This window comes from Podarcis liolepis (genome assembly GCF_965112155.1).
Source record: "Podarcis liolepis genome assembly, chromosome: 11".
Taxonomy (NCBI): Eukaryota; Metazoa; Chordata; class Lepidosauria; order Squamata; family Lacertidae; genus Podarcis; species Podarcis liolepis.
In genome coordinates, this window is record NC_139565.1 from 64,677,357 (window position 1) to 64,694,036 (window position 16,680).

At 51.5% G+C, this 16,680-nt stretch overlaps 1 protein-coding gene across 1 annotated transcript in view; it reads left to right on the plus strand.

Moving 5' to 3' along the window:
- Positions 1 to 15,397, plus strand: part of PHF24 (PHD finger protein 24) — a 35,936-nt gene extending 20,539 nt beyond the window's left edge. Inside the window, exons 2-8 of the mRNA XM_083466164.1 lie at positions 1,876 to 2,251; positions 4,108 to 4,293; positions 4,603 to 4,681; positions 6,509 to 6,699; positions 6,963 to 7,129; positions 8,052 to 8,144; positions 11,996 to 15,397. Coding sequence (XP_083322290.1) covers positions 1,880 to 2,251; positions 4,108 to 4,293; positions 4,603 to 4,681; positions 6,509 to 6,699; positions 6,963 to 7,129; positions 8,052 to 8,144; positions 11,996 to 12,095 — 1,188 coding nt within the window. The 5' untranslated portion in view covers positions 1,876 to 1,879 and the 3' untranslated portion in view covers positions 12,096 to 15,397. The remainder of the gene's footprint in view (positions 1 to 1,875; positions 2,252 to 4,107; positions 4,294 to 4,602; positions 4,682 to 6,508; positions 6,700 to 6,962; positions 7,130 to 8,051; positions 8,145 to 11,995) is intronic.
- Positions 15,398 to 16,680: the final 1,283 nt, after the last annotated feature.

Sequence of the window (16,680 nt, forward strand, 5' to 3'; positions counted from 1 at the left end):
TGGACTAGATGACCCTCATAGTCCCTTCCAACTCTAGGATTTCTGGGATTGGGGTATGGAGGCAGTGATATGCTCCGCCTCTTCCCCCCAGAGGAGCCTGCATCTACAGCTGTCCCACCTCTCTCCCACAGTCACCCGCCTGCCTGCTGGGTGGAATAAATAAATGAAGGTCTTATATATATATAATAAATGTTCATAAATGTACCAAGCAAACATGTACATAAATATATATATATATATATATTATAAGATATTTATTAAAGTTTAAACATTACAGAGAGGGGGGGAAGAGAAACAAAAGAGAAATACAAGCAATAAACAATTACAAAACCTCAGAAACAAAAATAAATACAGTAATACAAAACATCAATAATACAAAAAAAGAAAAAAAGAAAAAAGAAAAACATTTTTAAAACCCAAAAAGAACAAACAAAAATAAAAAGAACCCCGAATTTTCATATCCTTATCTTTCATTTGCTTATTTCCTCGACTTCCTCACACCTCCTTTTTTTGTATTCTAGTTCAATTAATTATTCCAGCAAGTTCTTTCCCTCTTTCTCAAATTTAGTTCCATAATTTATCTTAACACAATTTAGCCTTAAATTTACCCCTTTACCCAATGTCGATCTATTCATACTTAATTCTTTATAGTATTTCTACTAAAGTCATGTAGCTTCTTTCCAGCATCCTTCTAACATTCATTAATTTTAGAATATTTCTGTAAATATACTTTAAATTTTTTCCAATCTTCTTCCACCGACTCTTCTCCCTGGTCTCGGATTCTGCCAGTCATTTCCACCAATTCCATGTGATCCATCAGCTTCATCTGCCATTCTTCCCTGGTAGGTAGGTCTTGTGTCTTCCAATGCTTAGCGATGAGTATTCTTGCTGCTGTTGTGGCGTACATGAAAAAAACTCTGTCCTTCTTTGGCACCAATTGGCCCACCATGTCCAGGAGAAAGGCCTCTGGTTTCTTTATAAAGGTATATTTAAATACCTTTTTCATTTCATTATATATCATCTCCCAGAATGCCTTAATCTTTGGGCATGTCCACCAAAGGTGAAAGAATGTACCTTCAATTTCATTACATTTCCAACATTTATTATCGGGCAAATGATAAATTTTTGCAAGCTTGACTGGTGTTATGTACCACCTGTAAATCATTTTCATTAAAGATGTACATAAATATATAAACCACATGTCTGAAGCAGCACAGGAAAGCAGCCCTGGAACCATTTTGGCTCCCAGACTGACCAAATGTTTTCTCTGCAAAGTCAAATGAAAATGGAAAATCCTCCCCATTGTCTTTTCCTTCACAAATCCTGTCTTAAGGGTATGTCTGTGTATGAATAGGGTGAGTCTATGACCTGGCTCATTATAAAAGACTGGCCAGGCTCCCCAGAGTATCCAATCAAGTAAGCATTAATAGGTACCGTAACTTGCCAGACAGGAGGTAAACAAAGCACTCTAATTTCTGTTGTAGACCGCCCTTTCTGTGATGTTGGTATGATGTTTCTGGGTGTGGTCTTGGACTCCAGGGTGGACAATTTAAAATGTCTATATAAGGACGGGCACACCTTTGTTCTGGGTCCTCCTCCTTCTCCTGCGTGTGAGGGGGGCACCCTGTAGCAACACTTCAATAAAGATCAGGCTTAGGAGCTGCTTTGCTTCTCAATATTCTCTGGTTGGCCTCTGTTATTTTCTCCGACTGCTGGAGAACCTGCAAAGGACTCTGAAAGGTCTCTTGTGTCCCCCATAAGAGAATAAGGGCAGATTTTCGTTTATTACATGGGTGGGCGAGCTCTCTCCCTGCTAGCTCCTCTCACAGAACCCTAATTGGTACCAACCCCTTCTCCCGGCTGCCTCTCTTTCAGAGCCATGGGGGTGCTGATGTCCAGGCGCCAGACCGTGGAGCAGGTCCAGAAGGTCAGCCTGGCCGTGTCGGCCTTCAAGGACGGGCTGCGAGAACGCAAGTCGGAGAGCAGCACCAGCCGGAGGGGCACCATCGAGGACACGGTGCAGGAACTCAGAGAAGAGGAGGCGTCGGAAGCAGGGTCTTCGGTGGGGCTCCAGCAGAAGGAGGAGATCCGCTTCCGCAGGGCGGCCTGGGAGAGGCTGCGGGACGGGCGAGGGGTGGAGCCTGAAGAGTTTGACCGCACCACCTTCTTCACGCCGCCAGCCTTTGCCCGGCCCACACGGAGGGAGCAGGATGACGAGCCCATTGAGATCAGCCTGGAGCAGAGGGAGCAGGTGGGCACAAGATAAACCCCTGGAAGAGGGAGGGAGGGAGGAGAGACAGAAGCACCCTGGGCAAGAAAACCAGAGGGGCATGACACATCATAGAATCGTAGGGTTGGACGCGTTGGATGGATTTAGATGAGCAGGAGAGGATATTTTACTTACTAATTATCCTTCCTCTTTTTCTCACGGGTGTAAGAATGCAAATACCTATTTCAGCAGAGTAATGCCACCATCTGTGGGCAGCTGATCTCTAGAAGCTTTTAGGACACGGTTGCGTGACTTTCTAGAGCAGTTTTTATGTCCAAGGGTGTTTAGGCAGACTTGGGTCATCTTCTCCTGATTCCTTCTTAACAAAGAAATCACTCTCAAACTGCTTAAGTAAACCAGGAAAACACAGTCATACCTCATGTTGCGTTTGCTTCAGGTTGAGCGTTTTCAGGTTGCGTCCCGCGGCAACCCAGAAGTGCCAGAAAGGGTTACTTCTGGGTTTTGCCGCTCACGCATGCGCAGACGCTCAAAATGACGTCACACACATGTGCAGAAGCGGCGAATCGCGACCCATGCATGCACAGATGCAGGTTGCTTTCTGCTCAGGTTGCGAATGGGGCTCCGGAACAGATCCCTCTCACAACCAGAGGCACCACTGTATATACTTTACTCACTTAAAGGTCTTGCCAGGATTCAGCATATTCAGTGTTGGAAATCAAGCAGGCAATAATCCTTAAAAGTTACAAATGTCCATAGTCCAGTTCTAAATGGAGGGCTCTCTCTGGAGGAGAGCTCACAGAGAACCCTGCCCATTGCAGGTCAGAAGAAGAAGGAGCAGCAGCGACAGAAAGAAGATTAAGATCCTTTTGTTCTCCCTTCTACCACAAAAGTTTAGAGGATATAACATCATAGAGTCACCTGCTTGTGACTTTCTAGCAATCGTCATTTGTGATTTGGCTGCAGATCCTCCCCCAGGAAGGGACCCCCAATAAAAATAAAAATTATTTATTATTTATACCCCGCCCATCTGGCTGGGTTTCCCCAGCCACTCTGGGCAGCTTCCAACACAATATTAAAATACTGTAATGCCTCAGACATTAAAAGCTTCCCTAAACAGGGCTGCCTTCAGATGTCTTCTAAAAGTCAGGTAGTTGTTGTTCTCTTTGTCATCTGGTGGGAGGGCGTTCCACAGGGCGGGCGCCACCACCGAGAAGGCCCTCTGCCTGGTTCCCTGTAACCTCGCTTCTCACAGCGAGGGAACCGCCAGAAGACCCCCGGAAGTGGACCTCAGTGTCCGGGCAGAACGATGGGGGTGGAGACGCTCCTTCAGGTATACTGGACCGAGGTCGTTTAGGGCTTTAAAGGTCAGCACCAACACTTTGAATTGTGCTCGGAAACGTACTGGGAGCCAATGCAGATCTCTCAGGACCAGTGTTACGTGGTCCTGGCGGCCGCTCCCAGTCCCCAGTCTAGCTGCCGCATTCTGGATTAGTTGTAGTTTCCGAGTCACCTTCAAAGGTAGCCCCACATAGAGTGCATTGCAGTAGTCCAAGCGAGAGATAACTAGAGCATGCACCACTCTGGCAAGACAGTCCGCAGGCAGGTAGGGTCGCATCCTGTGTACCAGATGAAGCTGATATACAGCTGCCCTGGACCCAAAGGTCATCAAGTCCAATTTCCTGCAATGCAGGAATCACAGCTAAAGGATCCCTGGCAGACGCCCACCCCCTTCTGCTGCTGCAGGAGTAGGGAAGAAGTCGACAATGCCATGGGTTCTCCTGAACTGAGGAGGGCATATTGAGGGCGACCTCCTCCTCCTGGTGGTCCCTGCAGCTGCTCAGGGCTTCAGCCTTTCCTCCCCTCCCCTCCCCACACAGGTGACCAACGATGAGACGTGCGAGGTGTGCGAAGTGTGGACAGCGGACAGCCTCCTGCCCTGCCGTGTCTGCACGAGGGTCTACCACGATGGCTGCCTCCGCCGGATGGGCTTCCTGCCCCAGGACAACACCAGCGAGGTCATTGAGGCGGCCCATTCGGAGACCGGCTGGAGCTGCTACTCTTGCGTAAGCAGTGGGTGGGGGCCCTGGGATGCTGTGGGAGGGGGAGGGAGACGTCTTGTGAAGAACTGGGGGTCCCTAGACTGAGGGGCAGTCACTTCCCTTTCCAAGAGAGGATTGAACCCACGCAGAGAGGGAAAAGATAACCATGGTGGTGAAAGGAAGCCTCCATGTCTGAAGGCAGTCTACCCTTGAGGACCATACACTGAAGGAGTGACGGCAGTGGGGAGGGGACTCTGAATCTGCAAATCCACCCAGTTGGGTCCTGGGAGCCTCCCAGCAACTGACTCGCCCTCTTTTCCTCCCCCCACCCAGGACAATCTCAATTTGCTCCTCACTGACGAGGAGATGAGCAGTCTCTTCCAGTCCTTCCAGCAAGGCAAGGTTGCCCCAGGTAAGCCTCCTGTGCTGAGGACCCACACTCGACTCCTGGGTCAGGGGTGAAGCGAGGGACCCACGCCAGCCGCTCTCTCGCCCCCTTCACCCAAACCGCAAGAGCAGATTGCACTTTGGACGGGGAATGCCTGGAGAGCAAGGAGTAGGGCCAGTGGCCATGATCCCACCACCACCAGGCCTTGTCTTCTCCATGACCTATCCTTGGGAGTCTCGCCTTTCACTTTGGGGGCAAGGGGCCGCTCCAGACCTCCGTACCACCCCCTGGAGGAAGGCAAAGCGATGGTGAGGGCGCCTGGTGGGCCGTGGGAGCAAGCGGAAGAGGAGGCTGCTGTGGGCAGGGCTGGCTCTATGAGTGAGTTGGGCAGAATGGGAGAGGGTGGCAAGTTGGTATCCAGGTCCTAGCTCCCTTCCCTTGCTGGAGAGGCAATTGGCTGCCCCAAGAGGAGTCACCAAACAACGCCACACCTGTTCTCTCGGCTGTGCTTTCTGCACACTCCTGCTCCTAATTCATTCTCCTAAATTGCTGCTCCACACATGCAGGGGCGGGGGAAGGGGACGGGGGGCTGCCCCAGGTGTCACCACTGAGGGGGGGTGACAAAATGCCAGGTAGCATTTGCCGTGGGGCCTGCAGCGTGCCTGAGCCATGGGTCTCTCCTGGAAGTGACACGGTGCTTTGGGGGCCCGCAGGCTCCGCACTGCCCCAAACGGTCTGCCCGCTGCTCCCCCCCCCCAGCTGTAGGGCAACTGAGTGGGAGGAGGCCCCACGGAGCGTCCTGCCCCAGCTCGCCCCGTCCCCGTGGGCTCCTGGCCCCACCCCAGGTGCCCAGTCGGCTTTCTCTGCCGCTGCACACATGGCCTGCCCAGCCCTTCGGTAAGGGTGCAACCTGATTGTTGATTGTAGGAATGAGACACATCCAGGAGGGAAGTTCGCTTCGGGCGGCAAAATGTATTTGGCCGGCCATGATTCTGGGGGTCTTGAGTGGGACTAGGTGTGTCGCTGGGTTCAAGGCTGAGGCCTCCCCTTAACTGGGGGCCCTCCTACGGAGAGGGTGCAGCAACTGCAAAAAAGAGGGGCAAATTCCACAGTAGGGATCATTAGGAAAGGAACTGAAATGAAAACTGGCTGTAACATAACGCCATTATGGAAACCTGTGGTGCAACCGCATTTGGAGTACTGGGTCCAGTTCTGGTTGCCTCATCTCAAAAAGGATATTGCAGAGTTGGAGTTCAGAGAAGGGCAACAGAAACGGTTGAGGGGCTGTAGAAAGGCTGCAGCATTTGGGACTTTTTAGTTTAGAGAAAAGGCAAGCGAAAATGGACATGGTAGACGTTTATAAAAATTGTACATGGCACGGAGCGGGTGGACAGAGAAAGGTTCTTCTCCCTCTCAAGCTAGAACTCTAGAACTCATGGACATGAATGTTGGAAAATTCAGGACAGAGAAAAGCAAGCCCTTCTTCACACAGCGCCTAGTTAAACTGTGGAACTCCCTGCCACAGTGATGGCCACCAAACTAGCTTTTAAAAAAAGGATTTGACAAATGCATGGAGAAGTAGAGGGCATTCAAGGACTGCTCTGCCTCCACAGCTGGAGGAAGCAAGGCTTCTGGGTCCCAGATGCTGGAAACCCCTCGGATCCTGCTTGCTGGTTTCCCACAGGCTCCGTGAGAGCAGGATGCTGGACTAGATGGGCCCCTGGCCTGATCCTGCAGGCCCTTTTTGTATTCTTATGAGGGGAGTGTGGCAGCGCTAACAGCTCAAGGGGCTAAGGCACTGCAGAGAGAGAGAGAGCGCTCACTGACGCTTCCCATCTGGTGGCTCCACAGACAGTGTGATGACCTTGAATGTCTTCTTGGGCTACAAGCGGCTGTCGAACCAGCAGCCCAGCAGCGAGGAGCAGGAAGACCAGGACGCCCTGCAGTTTTCAGCGCTGGATCCAGAGAAGAAAGGCCACGTCGAATGGGTGGATTTCCTCTCCCATGAGTCCGTCCTGCAGCTGCAGAGATCGCGGACACAGGTGGGTGACGGTGACTCCCATGAGGAACCTAGGAAGGTGCCTTCGGTTGAGTCACTCAGTCCATGGGTGCCTCCAGCCCAGCACTGTCCCCTCTGACTGGCAACCACTCTCCAAGGCCTGGCAAGCCATTGCATCGCTCCTGAGCGCTGTGGTGGACAGTTCAGGAGTGCAAAGCCCCTTCCACACCCCTCACAGCCAAAGCCCCTTTGAAGACGATGCTCTAATCACACACTCCTCCTCTGCTTCCCCCCCCCCCCACACAGAACGCCCTGCTCCGCCTGCTGACGGGCAAGGAGAGAGAGCGGGCACGATCCACTTTCTTGTCGCTGGACCAGCATGGGGACGGGCTCATCAGTGAGGCAGAGAGTCGGCGCAGCCAGCACACGTGGTTCCGTAAGCGGCACAAGGAGGTGCCCTCTTGCAACGTCAGGTAAAGGTCCTCACCCCCCCACTCTGAGCCACAGCCTCCCCTGGCTTGGCTGGGAACCCTCCTCCGTTTGCCACTGGGCCTAGGACCCTCGTACCTACGGGACTGCCTCTCCTGGTCTGCCCCGCGGAGGACCTTAAGGTCCACAAATGACAACACTTTGGAGGCCCCAAGTCGCAAGGTGGTTAGATTGGTCTCAACTAGGGCCAGGGCCTTTTCAGTACTGGCCCCAATGTTGGTGGAACGCTCTTTCCCAAGAGACCAGGGCCCTGCGGGACTTGACATCTTTCCGCAGGGCCTGCAAGACAGAGCTGTTCCGCCTGGCCTTTGGTTTGGACTCAGTCTGACCCTTATGTTTCCCTCCCCTTATGGCCTTGATCTGTGGGCTACTTTTAAAATGAGGCTGTATTTTAAATTGCATTTTTACCTGTATTTTAAATTGGGGTTTTTTTCCTATTATGTTTTTACAGTCATACCTCATGTTACGTTTGCTTCAGGTTGAGCGTTTTCAGGTTGCGTCCCGCAGTGACCTGGAAGTACTAGAAAGGGTTACTTCCGGGTTTCGCAGCTTGCGCATGCGCAGAAGCGGTGAATCGCGACCCGCAGACGTGGGTTGCATTCCCTTCAGGTTGTGAACGGGCCTCCGGAATGGATCCCGTTCGCAACCAGAGGTACCACTGTACTGTAATTTTACTGGTGTTATCCGCCCTGAGCCCGGCTCTGGCTGGGGAGGGCGGGGTATAAATTAAGTTTATTGTTATTATTGTTATTAAGCAGAAGCTCTTCCCCTTGGCCTGAGAATTCTGGGCGTCTGCCTGGTTTTTCTCCAACCTGTTGGGAGTTTGGGGCACCTTTGGCCAGAGTCCTTCATCAGGCTGCTCATTAGGGTGATGTAACCCTGGGGGTTCCCTTTGCTCCCTTGCAGCATCAGCCACGTGGGCCCCATCTCAGAGAGCAGCCCAGCCAGCAACGCAAGCCAGGACCAGGTGCTGCTGAATGCAGAGCCAGAGGAACTAAGGTAAGAGAAAGGTAGTCTGTCCTTAAAGGGTGGCCATGCAGAGGCCTCCAACAGAGTCTGCAAGGTCAGAAGAACCACGTGGCAGGGTCCAGCTAAGACTAGACTGTTTCAGAAACCACTGCAGGTGCCTCACTGGCTGGGAAATCTATAGAACTGTAGAGTGGGAAGGGATCCCCCCCCCCAGTGGCCATCTAGTCCAACCCCCTGCAATGCAGAAATTGCAGCTAAAGAATCCCTGACAGGTGGCCCTTCAGCCTCTACCACCTCCCAAGGGAGCCCCTTCCACTGTCAACTGGCTCTTGCCGCAAGAAAGTTCTTCCTAATGTTTAGTCAGAATCTCCTTTCTTGTCACTGGAATCCACTGGTTCAGGTGATCCACTCTGGAGCAAGGGAAAACCATCTGGCTCCATTCTCCATATGATAGCCCTTCAGATATTTGAGTTAGGCTATCATATCTCCTGGGACGTGGGTGGCACAGTGGGTTAAACCACAGAGCCTAGAGCTTGCCGATCAGAAGGTTGGCGGTTCGAATCCCTGCGACAGGTGAGCTCCCGTTGTTCGATCCCTGCTCCTGCCAACCTAGCAGTTCGAAAGCATGTCAAAGTGCTATTGGTAAAACCTATTTGGTGTTTCACAACATTCTGACTAGTTGCAGGACCTTAGCCAGACCTAGCAGAGTAAACGCAGAATCCACGGAAGCAATTGGCGACTTGGCTGCAGACAGGATAGACGAAGCAGGAACCAGGAACTTGTAGTTAGGTGTTTATTATATACGGTGGACTATTTACAGGAACAGAACACGGATCTTTTGCTAGCTCTCTCTGACACGACTCAACTCCTACACTCACTGACACACTGAACCACTGAACTACCAGTTAGTAGGTTATTATTTATCACTCCCTTGAGAGAGCTTGACCAGTCAGGGAGCTGTCTCCATGCCTCTGTTATCACCAGGCAGACTTACTCCTTCCGATTGCCTTCTGGCTGTTGGCCAAACCTTAATTGACTCTGTGTGAGTAGCTGCACGTACACAGCTTCCCAACAAGTGCAAGTAGATAAATAGGTACTCCTCCAGCGGGAAGGTAAACGGCATTTCCGTGCGCTGCTCTGGTTTGCCAGAAGCGGCTTAGTCCTGCTGGCCACATGACCCGGAAGCTGTACGCCGGCTCCCTTGGCCAATAAAGCGAGATGAGCGCCGCAACCCCAGAGTCGTCTGCGACTGGACCTAACAGTCAGGGATCCCTTTACCTATCATATTTCCTCTCAGTCTACAGGCTAAACATCCCCAACTCCTTCAGCCATTCCTCATCAGGCTTGGTTCCATACTCTGGGGTGGCACCCAGGACTTATCCTCTGTCTGTGGGTCACATACCGGTTCTGGAGCTCAGGAAGCCTGGATTATGTTCTCCAGCCTTTGAGCAATTCTCTGCAGGCACCCCGGGTTCTTCGCCTGATCCCTCCTCACATAGTAACCTAAAAAGAGCCTGCAGGATCAGACCACTGTCCCACATAATCCAGCCTCTTCTTCTCACAATGGCCAACAAGATGTCTGTGCAAAACCCACAATCCGGAACCGGGCACAAGAACAACTCTCCCCTCCTGTTGTCTCCAGCAACTGGTATTCGGAAGCATCGCTGCCGCCAACTCCTGCCTCAGTTTCCACCGCCGTAATGTCACTCCTGACTTTCCTAAATGTTGGAGAGATGTGCCAACACTTGCAATATCGCTCTGCCTCATTAGGAGCCGCGCTCAGGCTCCCGGGTTTCCATGGAGACCGTTGGCAGCAAGGCAAACCCTAAGCGTCCTTCCAGTTGGAGGGAGATGACTCCCGGTTTGGGTGGGGAGTGGTGGGCGAGATGGAGAAGCGCAGCTGGGAGGGGGGCTGCTTGTGAGCCAAGGCCTTGGTGGGATCCAAAATGAGATGGGAGCCATCCTGCAACGACACGTTTCTCCGGCCATCTGCCTGGCTCTGCCGTCGCGTCTCTCTCGCCAGGCCTGCCTGCCAACGAACTGTCACTCAGGCCTGGAGCAGATTGGCACAAGAGCAAAGGCGGGCATCTCTGGCTGCTCCCCAGGCCCTGGGCAGATGGGTGGGCGAGCAAACTTGACTCTCAAGAACCGCTCCTCCCTGGAGTAGGATGAGGTAGTCAAGTACAATAAGGCTGTGTGGTCTAGTGGTTAGAGTAGCTCAGTTGTTTAGAGCCTGGAGCTGATGACATCAACATTGCGGGTTCAATCCCCATATGGGACAGCTGCACATTGCAGGGGGTTGGACTAGATGATCCTCAGGGTCCCTTCCAACTTAATCCTATGATTGATTCTTATGAGTACAGAACCTGGGAGAGACCAGGGTTCGAATCACCACTCAGCCACATAGCGCTGGCTCACTTGGGCCAGGCATCCCCTCTCAGCCTGGCCTACCTCTCAGGGCTGTTGTGAGGGTCAGATGGGAAGGCAGAGACCCGTATGTGCCACCTTGAACCCTCTGAAGGAAATTTGGGTGAAGTGGAAGAGTCATTTAATAGCAATTCTCTGCTTTCTGAGACCAGAGTCAAGGGAGGGGGGAAGGCGGGACTGGGATGATCAAGGGGGGGAGGAAATGGAAAGAGGAAAAAGAGGAGGGGAGACAAGGGCTGGCTGAGAGGCCAGTGGCCACACATCTCCCTCCCCAGGGAGGTTAAGGTGCCCCACGTTGCTGGGGGCTTTCATTATTATTCTTTTTTAATTGTCTTTCTGCCCCACCTTTTCCTCCAAGGAGCTCAAAGTGGGGTGCACATGGTCTCCCCATCCTCCTCTTCTTCTTCTTCTTCTTCTTCTTCTTCTTCTTCTTCTTCTTCTTCTTCTTCTTCTTCTTCTTCTGCGATCACTCATAGCCGAGTAAGCTTGTCTTCCATAAACACAGATTTAACAATGAGTCTGTAAGTGACCATGGAGGCCAGTTCTACTGCATTATTTTCATTGCCATGATCCTGCACTTTGTCAAAGGGAAACTCCCCACCACCCTCACAGAATCCCCACACACAACCCTGCGAGGTAGGTAAGGCTGAGAGGCGGTGACTGGCCCAGGGCCACCCAGTGAGCTTCACAGCCGAGTGGGCAGGAGCCCTTGCCCCACACCAGTTACGTCACGCCATCGTGGCTTTGGCGTTCTCTAGGAGGTCAGCACTGGACTCTCCGCCCTGGGGGGCAAGCTGGCTTGCTGGGCTGCCTCCTGCCCAGCTCCTTTTCATTCTGGGCCAGCCAAGCCGCTGGCTCAGCCTTCCCCATGCCTGGCAAGTATTTTGGACCACAACTCCCATCATCCCTGGCATCGTATAGCCATGCTGGCTGGGGCTTCTGGGAGCTGTCTTTTTTAAAAAAATAAATAAATTATTGGTTTCCATATTTATCACATAGAAAAAGAGAAAACATTACAAGACACACAACAAGAAAAGAAAAAAGAAAAACACACAAAACAGAATTCTTACTTCAAATCTCTAATTCTCGTTACATTGATAGCTGACTTCCTCAAATCCCCTCTATCTGAATTTCACTATAACCCCTGTATAGCAGTTCTCCAAATTCATATTTCTAATAATATTCACTCCTTTCATTTACTATCCTCCACTCTTTTATTAATATTCTAACCCTTAATGTTTACTGCCACATATTCTTATTCTACCCCTAAGCCTATTTCTTACTTCCAAGAATTTTCTAATTATCTTGTATCACAATATTTAGCTAAATATTCTTTAAATTTCTTCTGGGAGCCAGAGGTACCAGGCCAGGGGAAAGCTAAGCCTTGCTCTTGGGCCAGCACTGCTGGGGACTCCACCCTGCTAAGCTTTTCCCTCCCTCTGTTTCCTTCACAGCCGGACCATCAACTGGCCTACTTTCCTACGAGAGAGCACCATCTACATCCTCGCCGCCCGGCCAAACAGCCCTGCCATCCACCTGAAGCCGTTGGCATAGGGGCACGCTTGGCAAGGGGGGAGGCGGTCAGAGACAAACAAACTTGCCTTGCTGGGAAGAGCAGGAAGCTCTCCGCGATCCTGCCAAGCCATCTGGATTGACACGGGCGAAACTTCTTGATTGCTGGAGCAGCCAAACGACACAAGCCAGAAAACAGCCAGGAGATTGGTGATGATGGAGGGCAAAGCATTTGGCCCCTTTGCCCATCACTTCCCTCCCCTCACCCCCTTCTCTGAATCTCTCCCTACACACCCACAGAGACCTATAGGCAGGACCCCGGCTGCATCATTGGGCAGGGAAACCCCCTTTTTTATCAATCGGTTTAAAACGCAGACATTGCACTTCCAGGTTGGCCAGTTCATAAAACAGTTCAGAGCCTCCAGCTGCGTCTCGCGGCTCCTGCTTAGAGCCGAAAGAAAACTCAAGCATTCCTCAGCCTTCTCATTATCCAGCAGGCACAGCCAAGGAGCTTGTGCATCGCAGCCATGTTCCAGGGTTCCTGCGCATCTGCTCATCTCAGCACCTTCCTGAATGGTCACTGACAAAATGAAAGCCTCAGCATTGGGCTCCTGGTCAAGAAATCACAGAATCATAGAATTGTAGGCTTGGGACCAACAAGGGTCATCCAAACCAACCCCCCCCCCACAGCCCCCTATTGCATTCTAGTTTGTTGTTAGCTATTGCAAGGGGAGGGGAGGAACCAGCTACAGGCAGAGGACACACTCATTTTTCGATAGGGAGGGAGGAAATCTGTTCAGTTCCCGTTTAAAGTTGAACTTGCCTGGCTTTCCTAGACAATATGAGGAATCAAAAGACAGCTGTTCCTCCAAATTCACACTTCTCTGAATTTTTGCCATGCGGTTCCCCAGCCATGTAATATGCGCAGGCAGGCTGATGCTGATGAAATTTCATGAGGACGTCTGAAAGTCAACAGTTCTCAAACTGCTCTTGAATTGTGTCAAACTGAACAGAAGATTGCTCTCCAGAGGGGTTGTAAGTAAGAACAGAAGGCAGGTGGAGCCTCCATGTATTTTCCGCTCTTGTACTCCGTTAACTTAGAGCAGCTAGTGGCCTCTGGGGAAACCTTACAGGAGGCCATCCTGCCCTGTCCTCTGCTTTTACCTCCAATGAAGGAGCTTCCATCACCTCCTGAGGAAGCCCATTCCACTATCAAGGAGTTCTTTCTGTCAGAAAGTTCTTCCTGATGTTTAGTTGGAATCTCCTTTCCTGTCTCTTGATTCCATCCGTTCTGGTCCTCCCCTCCAGACCAGGAGAAAACAAGCTTGTTCCATCCTCCATGTGACAGCCCTTGAGATATTTGAAGATGGCTGTCCTATCTCCTCTCACTCTCCTCTTTTCCAGGCTAAACATACCCAGCTCCTTCAACCGTTCCTCATCAGGCTTGGTTTCCAGACCCTTAATCACCCTGGTTGCCCTGCTCTACACACCTTCCAGCTTGTCAACATCCTTCTTAAATTGTGGTGCCCACTCCAGGTGTGGCCTGATCAAGGCAGAATAAAGTGGTACTATCACTTCTCTTGACCTGGGCACTAGACTTCTGTAGATATAGCCTAGATCAGCTGTCATTGTTGACTCAATGTTGGCTGTTCCTATTTAACTCGGCCTCAATCCTGGGCCATGCAAGACCGGAAGAAGGGTCCTGCTGAATCCCTGCCAAGTGAGAGCCAATGTGCACTGAGCTTCAGCGGCTGGTCAGGTGACCTGACCCTTCCCCACCCCTTCACACAGCAGCCAAGTCAGGCTTACTAACATGGGCAGAGACGTGCAGCAAGAACACAACATGGCTTGTAGATGACAATGGAAGTGCAATGGCTGAATGGCACCAGGAAGGAGCCTGGGGGAGGCCTCCCCCCTCTAGGGAGCGGTCTTACAAGGGCTTTAAGCCAACCCAGTCTCCCCACCCACTTGGAAAAATGTGACGTACCTTGGGGAAAGCAAGACGGCTGGTCAGCCTTGGCCCCCATTCCATCCTCTTTCAGAAGCTCTGTTGTGAGCTCTCTGTAAAACAAATGCCCTACTGGAACAGCTACATGAGAAGACGGACTTGATGACTGATGCGATCAGAAATTTTGAACAGGCAGTGGGAAATTATATGGAGCCCACCCAGGAATGGCGCCCCAGATTCAGCAACATCCTCTTCCCTCATCTGTTCTGTCAGGGCATACTTCTGATTTAATTCCTGGGTGGGCTCCATATAATTTCCCATTCCATCCTCTTTCACCCTCTGCCAAAGCAACTGCACCCACTGAGAGAACCCTCCTTATCCAACACACACATTGGCCAGGATTTCCCATCCTTTTGTGATGAGCATCTGCCCTGTATTTTGGTCTGCCCCACTCTCGTTCCTGCTGTTCTAGGCCAATTCACCTGAATCCCCCCAGCACCCAGACATGGCCAGGGGCATGAAACCCCTCAAGGTGTCTGCTTCTCTCCCTTCCATCTTCAGAAGAGTGGCTGACTGCAGCTGGATCAAGCCAAAGGGGCCCCATCTAGTCCCACATCGTCCTCCCATAGTGACCAACCAGATGCCCATTACAGGAAGCCCAGCGGAAGGGACAGAGGCTGGTGGCTTCTAATCCTGGAGGTGATCTATATACAGGATGGGGAACTATCAGGACTGGTGGCCATCACTTGCCTTATCCTCCATTCATTTGCTCAACCTACTTTCAAGGCCACCCAAGTGGATGGCCACCGCTTCATCTTGTGGTAGCCAAATCCATGGTTTAACTTTTGTGTTGTGTGAAGAAGTCTTTCTTGTCTGAATCCAACGCCCTCCAGTTTTGTTGAATGGAGAGCCCCCGTTGGGTTCCAATATTGGGAGAGAGGGTCTCCCGCAGAGAGTGGCTGCAGAGGAAGGCCCTCTTCACTTGACAGAACAGAAGGTGGCAACTCGGACTTTGCCACGGTTGCCCAGCAGAGCCTCCCCATGCCAGAGCAGGCCAGGCCAACTGGAGGGGATGGCCTCACCTTAGGATAGGAATCGGCCATGTTGCACATAATGCATCCCAGAGAGGTAGCCATATTGGTCAAAGCCAAAGGACCAGCCAAACATGTGCAGTGCAGACGTACAGCTCTCAAGTTGCACAGAACGTGTTTCTTAAACTCGTTCAATAATCTTTAGGGGGCCTTTTTCAAAGGACTCTGCAAAGATGAGTAAACCCATGAGCAGGACTGCAGGAAGTCTAGACTCCGCCCTCTTCCTTTGCCCTCCCACTGCTCCTGCTCAGTTCTGTACCAAGGAAACCCAAATTCTGTGATCTGAATAAATGATGTACATTGAGCACGTTTGGTTTTTGCATAGTTTTTCCTGATTTTCGCAGTGTTATTTTGGGGGTTGAACCATTAAGCCTGAGGGTTTTTGCACAATTTATTCTGGTGGGGTCGGAGCCATCCAAAGCTTTGGCCCACCACCAAAAATCCTCTCCCTCCCTCCCTCCTCCAGCTTCTGGGATTTCACTTAGCAGGGCCCAATATCTTTTCAGTCTCATCTCCTTGCCATGAGGCCTAGAAACTTGGCATTGGAGGGTAAACTTGAAAGCTAACATTCTGGACACTGATATTTGGATGAGATAGATAACCATTGTTCTGAAGTGTCTGGTTTGCACACAGATCTGTGATTCTCACATGCAATCCTTACACCTAGTGCTAGGCAACTCTGACACTGAGACATGGACAGACACACAGTACAATTGTGACCTCTGCCCATGGGAGCAGAATATGCATCCCACTCCAGACTGGTGTGATTCCCCCCCAACCCTCGAGGATCTTCCACAAAGAGTCCCATCTTCAGACTCACTCCAAAGCTTTTTGCCAGCTCCTGACCAGCATCCTCTGAAGGCAGCTCTGCACCACCGCATCAATGCGCGTCCCACGCCATTGCTCATCGCTTGATGACTCACAGCCGAATGTGTGAACTGGCCCCCACGGGGCAGCCTCCTTGCGTCTGAGGTGATGATGGGTGCCGAGGAAGCTCTGTCTGAGGCGGTGGCATTGTCGTGATTCATTCACACATTCATGTCGTCGCTGTCATCCTCTGGTGAGGAACATGCATGTGCAACGCCAGTCTATGGCCACAAAGAACCTGACACTCTCCTCTCTGCCAGCAGACAGAGCTGGGAATGGTTCTGGAAGTGGATGAGTTGAATATTACTTCAAGGCAGGTGATGGGACATGGGTGGCTGGCTGGGGGTACAGGACAGGTTGCGAGTGTGTGCGCGCACACACACACACACACACCATCTCTCAGCATCTGCCACCTGAGGCTGCTGCCTAACAGCAGGACTGGCCCTGAGAACTGGCCCACAACACCTCCTTCTGCAAGGATGGAGAGCACCCAAAGCAGGCGTGGGAAAGCTGAGAACTTCGAATGAGGCCCTCTGACCATCTTTATGTGGCCCTTGGGAGTCCCCCTCATCTGGTCTTTTTGCCTGGCTACGTAGAATTCAGGCACAGCCAGAGCTAGAAACAGCTCGGTTGGCTCCCCTTTTTCCACTGGGAAACCAGATTTCTTCCTTGACATCCCATGTTGCGTGCTCAGGACCAGTGCTTTTTTTTCCAAAAAAAA